At 44.2% G+C, this 14,737-nt stretch overlaps 1 protein-coding gene across 1 annotated transcript in view; it reads right to left on the bottom strand.

Annotated features, from left to right (window-relative positions):
• LOC135259652 (diacylglycerol kinase theta) overlaps positions 1-14,737 on the bottom strand; it is a 41,174-nt gene that overhangs the window by 21,196 nt on the left and 5,241 nt on the right. Inside the window, 1 exon segment of the mRNA XM_064344244.1 lies at positions 7,154-7,233. Coding sequence (XP_064200314.1) covers positions 7,154-7,233 — 80 coding nt within the window.

The following is a 14,737-nucleotide window of genomic DNA, read 5'->3' as shown; positions in this document are numbered from 1 at the left end:
GCGGTCTCTCTCGCTGTGCCGCTCCCGTCGGGGCCGCTGAAGGTCGGCTGGCGAGCCGTTAAATGTCCGCCGTCCGTCAAAGATCTCGGAAAGGCCACCGCGCGGGAAGGACGGCCGCGAGGGAATGACAAAACCCGGGAATTCCCCCGCGGTACAACACATGGACCGCAAGGTTTTTTTTTTTTTTTTTTAAGATTCCCCAGCTGATACGGGCTGTAGAACGTTCCGGACACCGGCGACGCAATCAGAGGATCACCAAATCCGAACGCTGATCGTCGTCCCTGCAAGCGCCGTAAGTAACCGCGGTAAACTGTCACACCGGAGGGAAGGGGGGAAATTAAATTCTCGCTTCGCTTGTTTCAATTTCTATTTGTAAAATTTAACACAATGGGTCGCACGTATTCCGTTTGCTTTTTTAATTACACACAGATTAGGCTACTTGCCATTACAATCAGTGTAAACAATGCTGTGCCATACAGGCGATTAATAAAGCAATAAAACCAAATAAAACTACAAAAGCAAACAGTCAACAGAACAGCAGCCTCCAATAAACTGAGAAGCCGCATTTCTACTTGAGAAGGATATCAGGTGCTTTAGTTACCAAAAATGGGTTATTAATGTAGGCTACCACCCAACAAACTAAAATTACACCCTTGATAATAGTGAATTTTATAGTTTTAGACCACAACCACATCCAGATGCCCCTATATCAGCCATTATAAAGCCAGTAGGCCCTCAGAAACTTCTGGAAATATCTACAATAGCCTTCATCGTGTACAAAAATCCTCCTAAAAGTAAACTAAAACTGAAATACTATCAAAAAACCCCAGCCAATGACGTTGAGTCCTGTAAGTTTAACACTGCTAAAGAGAGATAAAAATATAAACTATAAAAAAATTATACCCAAGGTCTAGGGTGACTGAGCAAATTGTACTGTACACGCCACCCCCAAAGATGAATGGGAACTACAAGTAACTGCATCTCGCAAGAACAAGCCACCGTTTGATAATGAGTGAACCCCACTGACAACTGAAGCAAAACAGAGCAACTGTTAGAAGCCTTCTGTAGAAGCCAGCGCCCCCGCCCCCCCGCCCCCTCCCCCTCAAAAAAAAAAGGCCAGGAGGGACTGATCATTCCACAGGATGGATTGAGGGCCTTGGTGAAGGACAAAATGGACACGAGACGAGAACAGAATGTCTTGGCCACGAGTGAACCGTTGTTTGGGGGAATGGGGAAAGGGGGGCTCGGGGCTTGAGGAGAAAGGGAGCGTCCTTCCAGATCTTTCCGCAACGAGTCCGTTCCCGAGCCCGCTCCAGGTGGCCCCTGAGGTGTGAAATGGACGGCCGTGTCTATGTGCAGTAGTTTGTACAGGAACAAATCTTAAAAGCCATCTACTAACAGTGGACCATGCCTTTCCTCCTCAGGACAGTCAAACTGAAGACTATGGAATCATCTAATATACCCCTAATGAGCAATTTACTTATGTTGGGTCATATATAATTCAGGCTTGATACACCAGTGCAGTTTTGTGCATTACCTGATTTTAAGGACGTCAGGCATTTGAAATGCTAGCAGAATTTGAGTTCACAGGCGCTCACGTACTTCTTAAACACTAAGCTTGATTCTGTCACGCTCTTCTGTTCTTGCACACGCTGGTACAATGCCACACTCAAACACGGGTTCTTTAAAGTACTTAAATCATGTTGTGTCTGAATCTCTGCAATTTGTTCTATGTTTGTTCTATAAGCAAGATTTAAAGAGATTGAACAATAATGTGTGGTACAATACCATCTAGTTTTTCTATGACGTGCAGTAATGAAATGTTCTCATGATTCTGTGGTTAAAGTAATGTCAAGTCAGTTGCGAGAATAGCCCATGTCTATTCTTATTTTCAAATGAACCCCACATTTCCTTGTTTCCAAGGCAGCCGTATCTCCAGGACATGACCCTCTCCCCTGCTCGCTTTGGATGGGGCACGACCTTGAGCAGCAGCCTGGGCCTCCCCCCTGCTACAGCGCCACTTCCTCTGCAGAGAGGGGACACTTCCTGTCCAGCTCCCGCCCTCCCAGGGGGCCTTCCCACGGCAGGCTGGAAGCATCAATCAGGAAGACTTCATTTCCTGTCTCCTGCTCTCTCTCTCTCTCCCTCTCGCTTGTGCTCTTTCCCCTTCATTCCTCTCTCCCCACTTCCATCCCTCCACCTTTGTCTCCCTCTCCCTCTACTCAGACGTCTTGCACCTCTCCAGCTCTCTCCCCTTTCCCTCTCTCCCATTTCCTATTCATTCAATTAACCTTTATTTAATCAACATTTGCCCTCAGCTTTCTTGACTTGAACGCCGCACTATATTCATGAGAAAAAAAAAAAGTCTTGCTTCAATCCCAGTCAAAGTTAAGGATGAATGCTGCCTGAATACCAGACTCAGTCTGAGCTTGTCGCATTAAGCTAGAATCTTAAGAGGCTTGTTCCTAGTTTCAAAATCTCCATTTCTACTGGTGAGAATGCAGAAAGCCAGAGTAAGCCATCGAAACCAACTGCAAACACTGAAAAAAAAGAGAATCAGATGGTACAGCGGTGCTCTGACAAGCGTCTACCGGTAGGAACCTTGAGCACCAATAGCGCAATGCTGCTAAAGACTGAAAGGGCAGTTAGCGGAGCAGAAGAAGGTTGCTGTTGGAAGGTTAATGGGGGATTTGGTTCTGCAAATTACTCATTCCCTCATATGAGGGGTAAACAAACCGACCCCTTTTTATAAATACGGCTTAAATGTAGAAAGGGAAGCAAAGCAGGAATTTGCAGGTTTTTAGTACTTTTTTTGCCCCTTTTCATTTCTGTTTATATCGTGGCCTGTTAATCATACACCATTTTATATGAACAGTTGTCTTTGAACAGAATGCCAAAAGGTCAGAATTTATGTCCCTGCCCCTATATTTAGTGGACAGGTCCACTGCAAAATAGGGGTGAAGTAATTCACATTAATTGCGGGGCACGTAATTCACAAGAATTGACCGCACCTCATTTCATGCCATCAAAGACTTTTACTGTTAATATGCCATTAAATCAAGGCTTTGCGGATTGCTGCTTTTGCATTACTGTCTCCACAAGTATCCTCTTTTGGACACGTAAAGACCTGCTGATGGACAGCTGCCCTTGGCCTATGGGAGGCACTGGACAGGATGATGGATGTGTGGGCGGAGAAACATGATTAGAATCGCATTAAGAAAGCACCAAATGGGTGTCCCCCTCTGTCAGCGGCGGAGTGACTGCCCTTGTATGGACAGACAGGACCATAAATCTGCAGTCCCCTCAAGTCGTCTTTATGGAGTGTTACCAAAATCACATCCTCCTGTCCCCTTCACACACACACACAACACACACACACACACCACACAGACACATACACACACACACCATATAACAGTCACACACACACCACACAAACACACACACACACACCATATAACAGTCACACACACACCACACATAAACACACACACACACACACACACACACACACACAATATAACAGTCACACACGCACACCACACAACACTCACACACACACACACACAGAAACTTTACATTTGCAAGCAATCCTGCTTGATTCATATGACTGGCACTTGCAAGTAATCCTGCTTGATTAATATGACTGACCTACACCAGACATACCAGATGCCCCTATTTTTAAAAAAATCCGCTTTTACTTTTGGCGCACGCACGCACACACGATAGGCTCTCATAGAAAATGCTTACTATAACTCACTTGAGTGCACAACTTGTGAAGTAAATCCATGTTTTTTTTTTCAAGGGAGTACATAAACCTTTATTTTGTTACCATTGAACATTTAAAAATTCAAGTTTTTCCGTGAGGAAACAAAACCCAGGGAATATGCTTGATTGGACGTAAAAAGAGACAATAAAGAGTGTTAGGCGGCAAATAACCGGGATGTGTCCTTTGTGCATACAACCAAATGCTTGGCCTGGGGCTCAACTACTTTCCAGAATGTAGCCTACATTTTTATACGGAATACCAACGTAATTACAAAAGAGGCTAAAGAGCGATCATTTTTCAAGTTTAAAGTTCAAGGCGAACACACAAGTGCGATTTTCCATGTTGCTCACGGGAATTTTCACCGGATGGCAGCGGCGCCACCACCATTTGGCATCATCAGTGATGGAGGAACGGTTTGTTCTGACAAAATACGCCCGTGAGATTAATTACCAAACAAATCACGCCGCCACTTTCATTTCCGCTAAATGTTCCACTAAACTCGCTTTTACGGTCTGGCGTCGCGGTGACCGAGTGTTCTCGCGCGGCGGCCATTTTGATGGAGCTAACGTGCTGCGAGGCATTGACTAGGCTATACCCACAGGCGCACGGCAGTCTGCTGAACTCGCAGACAGAGCTCATCCACAGCCGGTGATCCCGCGCCAATTAGCCAGCTAGCCTAATGGCCAGTGATTTGTCTACGGAAAGGTTTGGTTTGGAAAGCTCTGCGGTACGCGGGCACATTACTGAATGGTCACCACGGTGATCATCTCCACACTCCTATATAATAACCTATACAGTAAACGCATTTTCCACCACCTCACCGAACTGCAACCAGGGCAAAAGAACACTCACAAGCACCCAAACGACTGAACATACAAATCACCATGATCATGCACACACGCACACACCAACGCCACAGCTTTACCCACAATGCCTAAGTCTACCCACCATACCATAGTGTACCCACAGTGCAGGTTTACTCACACGCATGCTTCCGTTCGGGGTCAATTAGGTTTCAATTCGGCTTATTTGGTAAACGGACGGATAATTCAATTCATAAAATTAAAAAATTATCATAATGGGATTTGAGGATTTTTTCAATTGATTAATTGAAAGTTCACTTCATTTCCTGATTTGACTGAACTGAAGGAGAACTGATCGCAAACCGAACGCCTCCTCTTGTAATGTGTCTGGTAACTGAGGAGCAATACGCCAAGATTGCATTACTGTAATTGAATTAGGCTATAGCACATCATTAAGGGTATGCCCCTTTAAGCAAAGAGACTGTTTTGTTTCCTGGAAGTGCTCTTAACGCCGTTATTCTGTTTCTCAATGACATCTCTCGCAGTCTCCAAGTGCATATGCACTGCGGCATAGAGACTACCACTACGTGAAAAACCACTATGCACTGTAGCATAATCTAACACTGAAAAAACACTATGCAATGTAGCATAGTCTAACACTGAAAAAACACTATGCACTGTAGCATAGTCTAACACTGAAAAACCACTATGCACTGTAGCATAGTCTAACACTGAAAAACCACTGTGCAATGTGGCATAGAGACTAACACTGAAAAACCACTAAACTATTCATTAATGAACCGCTGTTGTTTGTCAATTTTCGGCTCCACTCATATACATGAGTTATACACACGAATACATGTTGTCATATACGTGGATTTATGTAGCCTATATAACAATAACACTACAGAATGCAGAAGGTTGCATATCATCTCTAGCGTATGCCTGCTGCATGGGTAAAATTAGATATCAAATGAACGCCTCAGTGCTCAAGAAGAAATGTGCCATCACCCTGCAGTCTAGCTATTTAGCATGTGTGAAAGTTCTGACTCCACAAGCACTGCAAAACACAGATACACAAAATGCTCTACATGGTTTTTTTTTTTTCTGCTTGCAATAATTAGCTCCCTTTGGATGTGCTCTGTGCAGTACAGTTAATTGGTTTAGTGAGGAAATTTCAGAGGTAGGCCAGAGTGCCTGACGGGTACACACACACACACACATACACACACACACCTTATCCTGATGACTGTACGGTCCCACACTCAGCCAATGCCTCTCATACCACATCCTTCAGATCAGTGTGGAGCGATGTCAATATTGAAAGAGTCGCACCTAGAGTTCTTATTGCCGATTGGGCAGCAGTTTAATAGGTCACTATTCAAACTGCATTTGATAGGAGCAAACAATATACCATGACCGCTGAAGGTCAAATACTACTGTAGGGCAGAATACTGGTCAGGCAAAGTTTTGCCAGAACCCAAAAAGCAAACATTCATTCATTCACTTAGCAAATGTTCTTATCTTGAGGACCTTGTGAAAACGGAGAACATCAGTGTTACTCCCAGGAACAGAAACATACAAACCAAGGTGGCAGAGACAGGCCCATTCATAATCAATAAGTGTACAGCTAGCCAAAGAAACCAAAAATGAGTATTGTAAACAAAAGTAACAACCATGTGACAAATTAACATGGTAATCTGCATTCATTTTGGGTAGGCCGTGCCACATTCTAGCACACGCAACACCCTTCAGCACGGTTTAAAAAAGAAAAGAAAAAAAAGAAGCATGTTTGTTTTTACGGCTCATTGTCAGGGATGACAGCATACCTTTGAATAAACATTTCAAGCCATGTTTATAATGCTTCATAATAATACATACATGTAATAATAATAATAATAATAGTAGTAAATAAATACATACATACATACATACATACATACACAGCATGTAAAAAAACTCCTTTGGTTTCAGATCAAATTTGTTTCTGTTCATTCCATTTTTAACATCAACTTCATGACTTGCAAAACCGTCGAGTTAATGCTCTCCTGTCCTAAAAGGACAGGGGTTGCCTCAGCCTTCCTTTATGGAAAAGCCCATTATTTTGAAGGCAGTTCCAAAGTCAACAGAGACTGAGAGGTGTAAATCCTGTGTCAGCCTTGCCAGACGGCACTCATGAAAACCGAGAGTCTGAAGTTATCATTCACGATACGATGCACTTCCTGGCTAGGTCTCACAGTCCATGTCGTTTATTTGAGCTCAACCGGATATGCTAATCACAACATTTATACTGATTCGAAGAAAAGCAATGTTCGGATTGACCTGCCTATATATAGCGCCAAAGCTGGCGGAACGGGAACACTGAAACGATGTTACATAATATAACTGGATCCCGGGAATAGGATCTTGGTCCTGGTGCACGCATCAGTCGATTAATAATTCACTTGCCCTTCTGGAGTTCTCAGCAATTGTAATAAAGCATTTCAGTGTATGCGCTGCATATTAATACTCAAGGTGGGGGGGGGGGGGGGAGGAGGGGGTGGGTGCTTGAATGCGAACTGGAGGCAGGCTTGGTACTCACCCGCACGAGTGTTGGAGCGACACAGGAACAGACGGTCTTGACGTGCTTCAAACACTTCTCGTGGGACATGAAGTTACACACTGCAGGGGGTACACACAGAGGAAACGTCAGTCCCTCAATCCTGGACTAAAAAAAAATGCCATATGCTCATATGCCACATTCAACTGACATAGTGATGTCCTAACATCTGCTGGATAACTTTGACTACCTTTCCATTATGTTTAACAAACTGTACACAATTTGATGACACAATTTTTCACACTTGGCGAAGGCACTTCCTCTGATGTAAAAAGTCGAGTTCTCACATAAGCTTGTGCAATATACAGGATAAAGGCCTGCTTCTTTGGAGCAGATATTTTCACTGGTCCTTGCATGTTAAAAACCTATTACTCACCATCTTCTGCAAAAGCATATACAGCTTAATGAAAAAGTGTTGGTACAGTGATATTTCTGTTGTTTGTACTCCGGCACATTGGATTTGAAATAAAACAATGAATATGAGGTTAAAGTGCAGACTGTCAGCTTTAATACACATAGTACCTTTTATACATGGTTCTCCCATTTTCGGGGAGCAAAAGTAATGGGACAAATTAACATAATTTGAAATTAATTTGTTAAAGCTGACTGTATGCACTTCAACCTCATATTCATTGTTTCATTTCAAATGCAATTTGATGGAGTACGGAGTCAAAACAACACAAGACGACTCGCTGACCCAACACTTTTGCATTTGACCGCATATCGATGTGCTCTGCCTCGGCACAAGCGATTGACAAAGACTACAAACAGCTGGTGCGCTGCTGTGTGGCATCCTGACCTGTACACAGAAACAGGTTCCAGACAGTGCTACGGCTCTTCAGAGAAATTAATAACAAATGGGTGCGTTTCAAAGCAGATCCGTTGTTGAGTTTGTCTGGCTTAAACCGATGCTGGCGGAGTAAATGTTCTGCTAAAGAGGATTAAATGAACCTTTGGAGCTTTGGACCGGATGAACCGGGTCAATGGTTCATTAGAGCTTTCCTCGAACCCAGGCCCCACTGAGTACTGATTGTTCGGTGATCCTTTCCCAGCCTTTTCCATTCACAAAAGTAGGCCTTTCACTCACTCACTCAATGGCCATTCAATGCCATTTAAAATTCCAATAGCGATTTGCCAGGAGAATAAAGCAGCATTTACTTCAGGAGCATTCACAGAAATGTTTAAAATGCATGTCTGGCAATTTCCAATTTGGGCATTTAGCAGATGCTTTTCAGCTGAAGGAACTTACAGAAGGTGCATTTAACGTGGTTGAAAAACCACCACTATAGCTAGAGAGAAGCAATGCTAACAGCCTTAGCACTGTGGCCAGACCCATGCACCAAAATTACAACCCCATAATGTTATAAAGCCATCAATGGGGTTGTTCTATTGAGAAAAAATAAAAACCAGTTAAAGTATATTGCTGGATAATTGTTAGATATCCCTGATCTCTGCATTTCTGTTTGTATTGTAAGTTGCTCTAGATGAGAGTATCTGATAAATGACAGTAAACTAGATGATGAATGCAATCTTTCTGTCTGCTTTGTTAGGCCTATTGACTTTCAGCGGGTAGGGCACATCCAACCAAACACTTTCCCGGGGGTTAACTATTGAATGCTTGTTGCCTATTCCCAGTAATGGTTCTCATCAATTTCAAGCTCCAATTACAGAGACAGTAAACAATAGCCGTACTGTAAACGCACTGCAAACAAAATGCTGGTAATTTTTATTTCTCAGAGAATCCCCTCAGTTAAGCCGGTCTTGTGAGCGTCTTGGCACTCCTTAAAGAAATTATTGTTGAGGAAATGCCCAAAGTCTCATAGTCACTCATGCCCACCACTATGCTTTAACTACAAGGGATGCCATTTGCCAGAATGATGGAAGTCCTGTTGGAAGTGTACCGAGTCCACATAAATGATGTCAAAACAAGTACTATTTGATACATTTCCACGTTCAAGGCAAAACTTTTCTAACAAAACCCTTCAATAAATTTCAGTTCATGCTACCATATCAGACATTCACTGGATCGAATTGGCCTTCTACGAAAAGCACAGCCTTCATACTGACGTTATAGCGACGCCAGTTACTGACACTACGCGACAGCTCAAATCATGACTGGGTTAACGAAACCCTTGCCCGTTAACAGGACCGCAGGCTGAATTAGCCAGCACGCGAGCGCAGAAGAGTTTGGGCGGTTTTTCACCAGAAGGCGAGTTCGGCGGTTTCGCCGAGTCAGCTACGGCAGGAAGTGGTCGCTCCAGCCTCGCTTGCCGCTGGCATTTCGTGGGCGGCTGCGAGAATCTTTTCCGTCAGCACGACGCCCCCGCGCAGCCCTACCCCGGAGCGACGAGGTGTGAGAGCACGCACCTGAGTGGTCCCCAGCCCCCCTCCCTTCCTGTCTGAACTTTAACGGCTCCCATCGCAAACTGCGGATTACGAGCACCATATGCTCAGTGCACTGGAAAGCACTGCACGCTTCAGCGATTGTTGGTCGCACCAAGCATTTATGAGTCTTTTATGTAGGGGCCGCTGGTGTGGTGCGCGCTTGAAACATCTTTCCTGTGAGAGGGCATCTTCTTTTCTTACCCAATTTTATCCTCCATTTCTTTCATCCCGCACTGGGTGATGATATATGATCAACTGTGCACTCCAACATGGAAGGCCTAGAACGAAACGCTCACTGACACGGTGTGATTTCAGTGAGAGGTGGTACATTCCCTCATCTTTTGACTGTAGAAATGCACATCGGCTCGTAACAATGCAGATGCTTATCAATCATTTGCTTACATTTGTAATGGCTAATGTAATACTGCAGGACATTTTGTCACAAACTACACAGGAGCGCAGCAGATAAACTCGTGCATGGCTACACAGCCAGCGCTAACGTTTGAAAGGATCTCAGCTGCTCTCTGTCTCTCTCTCTCTCTCTCTCTCTCTCTCTCTCTCTCTCTTCCTCTCTCTTGAGCACTGGCATCCAATCCCCTCTTTCCAGAGGACTTGCTGTTGCTATGCCGACCGGAGGAGTCAATCACGACTTTGCTGCAGCAGATTACACAACAGCGGCTCCCCCTCTGCCTGGCAACACCAGAACCCAGTCGGTCACATGCTCCATATGCACTCAACGCCATGTCCATGCGCTCCATATGCACTCAACACTGCATCCATACGTCCCCCACACACTCAACACTACAGAAAAAACCTCCCGGCAAACTGAACACGCAATGTACACAGCGGCCATATGCTATGTCTACGCTTAACACTGTGCCCATATGCTCCATATATACAGGTGTCCATGTATACTATGCATGCTAAACACTGTAGCCAACTACTGCATAATCCCAGTCCCTGAAGATCACACACAATAACAATTAGGCTACTTCCAAACATACACGCAATTCACTGCACCAATTCATTCAGTTTGTTTACACCCCACAATACTCCAGATTTCACACGAACATTCACACATTGACTCACTCAGGCTTAGTTCTAGCTGTCATGTGATGCTCTATTCATCTTTTCTTAATAAATATTATTTACTTACAAAACAACCATTACTCATTTCGTTGGATAACCATTACTAAATGACCATTTTTCATTTAGTGGGATAACCACTACTTAATATCCATTACTCAATAACTCAATATGCAATAACCCTTAATAAATAACTATTTTTCCACAGTAGAAGAAAGCTTGACAAAGTGCAACGGTTGTGTGACCCTCTTCCCATTTGACCTTCTCCACCTCATGGTAACCCGAGGAGGAATGAGGAGGTGTGATGGATTCCTGTTGGCTCCTGCTGATATTTTAATGGGCCCCAGATTCAAGCCCTCATGAAGAGGCACAGGGATCTGAGGAGACAGCATGCTTCAGGCCCTGCTTCGGGAGGAGGGGGGGGGGCTGCCAGCTCTACCTCTAGACCGTTGCGTGCGGCGACCCTCTGCTCCCCACCGCCGTGAACAGAAAACAAAGCAAACGTTCCCCGACAGCTACGCTACCACCCGAGTGTTCTGCTGACAAGGAGAAGCTCTACACCCAGGAGAGAGAAGGAGGTTAACTCCAACTGCTTCCCTGAGGATGAAGACGCTCTCTCGAACTACTGCACAAAAAACAATGTGCACAGATAGCACAATGGTCCAGAGCGACATGGCTCAGGAGGTAAGAGCGATTGTCTGGCAGTCGGAGGGTTGCCGGTTCAAACCCCGGCCTGGGCGTGTCGAAGTGTCCTTGAGCAAGACACCTAACCCCTAACTGCTCTGGCGAATGAGAGGCATCAATTGTAAAGCGCTTTGGATAAAAGCGCTATATAAATGCAGTCCATTTACCATTTACCAACACAGCAGTGTATACTAGACTGACTGTAACAGTCAATCTAGTAAAGATTTTCACAGGTCAATCTGGTATAGACTAACTGGTATAGATCGAATCTAGCAAAGGTTGACTGGTACAGTCAATAGGACTATTGAAGTAGCTCTTTGGTCAAATGCAAAAGCAGGAGGTAGACTACATTATTCCTTTACGGCGTGTACACATCCTTTAGTGGGGGGCAGACAAAAAGTTCCTGCGCTTCCCACAATGCCTATACGGCAAGGACAGGCAATCCAGCAGGGACATCCTGCCCGCCTGTGTTCTCTGTCATGGGAGCCAACTCTCCTGGTGAGCCGCGGGGTAAAGCAGCTCAGCGATCTAAAAGGAGACCTCAAAACCGGCCGACGGCTAGGAAAGCCTGTCCCCGAGTTGGGGGTTAAAGGCCGGGTGCCAACGGTGCACCGAAATCTAGGGCCACGGTGAAACCGCGGCCTGGCACCTGCGATGAGCTCCCCGACTGTTCTGGTGAGGCTGACGACGTCAGGCACATTAGCGCTCGGCTGGGAAGATCCTGTCTAATGAGCGCAATTAAGAAAGCGGGGGGCTGGGTGGTGACACAACTGAACCAATTCCATCTTTCCTGTTACTCCTGGATGGGGCCTTTTACTCCTTTTCTTGGACAGTCTCTGTGAGCTGTCAACGGTGCGGCCGTGAGAATTTTTAAAGCACGCCGGCATTTGGATCTGCGATTCAGTGGATCAATGGGATTCCCATTGATCCGCATGTCTGTACACACGGTCACAGGTAACTGGACTTCTTGTGTTGTCTATCTTCCGATACCTTTCTGTCTCTTTAGCTCCACTCAGTAAAACCAGAGGTGGACCCCCTTAGGTGAATGAACTGTGAACTTCCAATGAACTGCAACTGCAACATATGTTAAATGAACGCTCATCGATTCTCACACTCACTCACCAAGACCCCAGAGTCAAGCTTACTCCGTCGTTTCATTCACTTTGATGATTCTCCAATACTCCTGACTTCACATTCACACACTTACTTACTCACTCACTCAAACTCGGCTATAAGTGTTTCAGTATGCTGTGCCCACCTTTTGTTTTAAATTATTCACTTACTAAATAACTTCTGCTAATTAACCATTCATCATTTAATTGGACTCCACAGTAGTACAACTCCGACAATGTGTGCAGCAGTTTGCAATGCTGTTCTCATTTCCTACCACACCTCAGGTAATCTGGACAGGAATCAGCAGGCCTGGGACAGGCGGCACACTGACACACAACAATGGTTACAATGGTTACTGTGCCCAGACACAGAGCCATCTCACTCACACTCTAGCTCACAAACATTTTCACATTCCCATGACTTTCAGGCAGCCATACCAACGCTTGAGAAGCAAACCCAAATTTGCGTGCAGACACATGTGCACGTGTACAGAAGCAGTTGCTCCACATATGACTTACTCCCAGTTCCCTCATTCCCTCCCAGAATTTGACCCTATTCTTATCTCAGCCTCTCCCTTCTTGCCCCACCTTTTTTGTGCTACTCACACAAAATCATGAGTCATCACACAATGCATCAAACGTTAGGAAATTACGGAACACTCCTCCTTTATTACTGGACGACTGAAGAAGACAGGGAAATCATTTGCTACTCTGAAGATCCGAAGCAGCAACCTGAACTAGGAAATGTAGAAATCAAAATGGGTTACCGTTCATCGGTTAAATTCTGGATGACAACAGTGTTCCAATGACAAGGGGCATTTAAACATCAAAATGCCCATCAAAACAGCTTCAGCCAATCAAGTAGCTAAACGTCCTTTGCCAGTCTTCTACTTGCAAATGTGTTTTAAAAAAGTTCTATCGAGAGGAGTAGGGAGCACAAATGTTATATTTTTACATTTTCATTTTGAGGTCCAATTAAATGAAAACATGAACACTTGGAGCACTGAAAATAAAACAGAATAAATCACGGATGTGTTTTAAGCTTTAAGCTTGCTTTTGAATTTCAGATGAAGTCTCATTAGTCTGTGTACTTTGTGCACATGTATGAGAGGAATAGCCTACTAGGAGAGTGACACAGTTACTCATACATTAACATAAGATACAAAGTAAAGCACATTATTTAAAGTACGGTTGTGCCTTCTAAACGTTTAATAGCTAGACGTTAACAAAAATGATAAACGCTTGAGAAAAAGCTCTACAATCAAATGCCTGTTATTTAAAGCGCCAGTGTTATTAGAATAACGTATAACTATTCCTTTTACGTGTCCTATTCGCACTGTGATTGTCGTAGGCTCCTGTTTAAAAAGCATTACTGCAGCAGATGGGTTTTGACAACTGAGTGAGGTTGCGACATGTACGTGAGAAAAGGTTCCTTGATCAGTTTTCGAGTGATAGCGTAGGCGTCTGCTTGCGCGCACAGAAAACAGAACTGGCATTCCTCAAAATGCTTTGCAAAGTGCCGTTTGGTCTCACTTCGAGCAGACTGCAGAAAATAGACAAATGAAAACTTTGCGAGTGCATCAGGCCCACTAAGCTGCGACAGCACTGTCCGGAACGTCGCAAGATCGTGTGAGACTTAAACAGCCCACAGTGTGAGTGACAAGTCATGAAGTAGCCGGCGGTAGGCTGTACTGTACAGCAAACATACACGACAGCTTTCGTTTTAAAAAGGTGCAACAAAACTAGGCAAAAAAACGTGGCCAGCGTCATTTCTATTTTTATTAAAGGAAAGCTTTCCTAACCATTCCTTTGTTACTCAAAACAAATTCATTTAATATTGCCTGTTTTTTTTTCATTTTGTGGAAAATATAGCCTGTCTTTATTAAAGACTAAGAAATCCCAACACATTATTACTGTTGTATCCTCTCAAGGCATTTGAAGTCACCCACTCTGTTCCACCCATCAGATGCTTTCCTGTGATTTGCGCTCATACATGCCACAGGATTTGCTTTTGAACCATGGCGCTTTTTTGCACGGTGTAATCGTTTAGTGATTTCTGAGTTTTACCCATCCCCGGTTTAAAATGTGGACTAATTATCTACACGTTGGCACAAATGTTCATTTCTTGAAATGGAAGCAAATATCACTAATTTAAACAGAATTTATAATGAAAGCGTATTCATCTTTAATATGAATAATCTAATATCATGACACTTCTGAACACTGAACTGTCAAACAAGCCTACACAGGACCAAATAAAGCCTACCTTCAGGTCTGGATTACCGAAATATTACAGAAA

The sequence above is a fragment of the Anguilla rostrata genome, chromosome 7, assembly GCF_018555375.3.
Source record: "Anguilla rostrata isolate EN2019 chromosome 7, ASM1855537v3, whole genome shotgun sequence".
NCBI classification, from domain to species: Eukaryota; Metazoa; Chordata; class Actinopteri; order Anguilliformes; family Anguillidae; genus Anguilla; species Anguilla rostrata.
The sequence above is the reverse complement of the archived record's forward strand: the minus strand, read 5'-3'. Positions and strand labels throughout refer to the sequence as shown.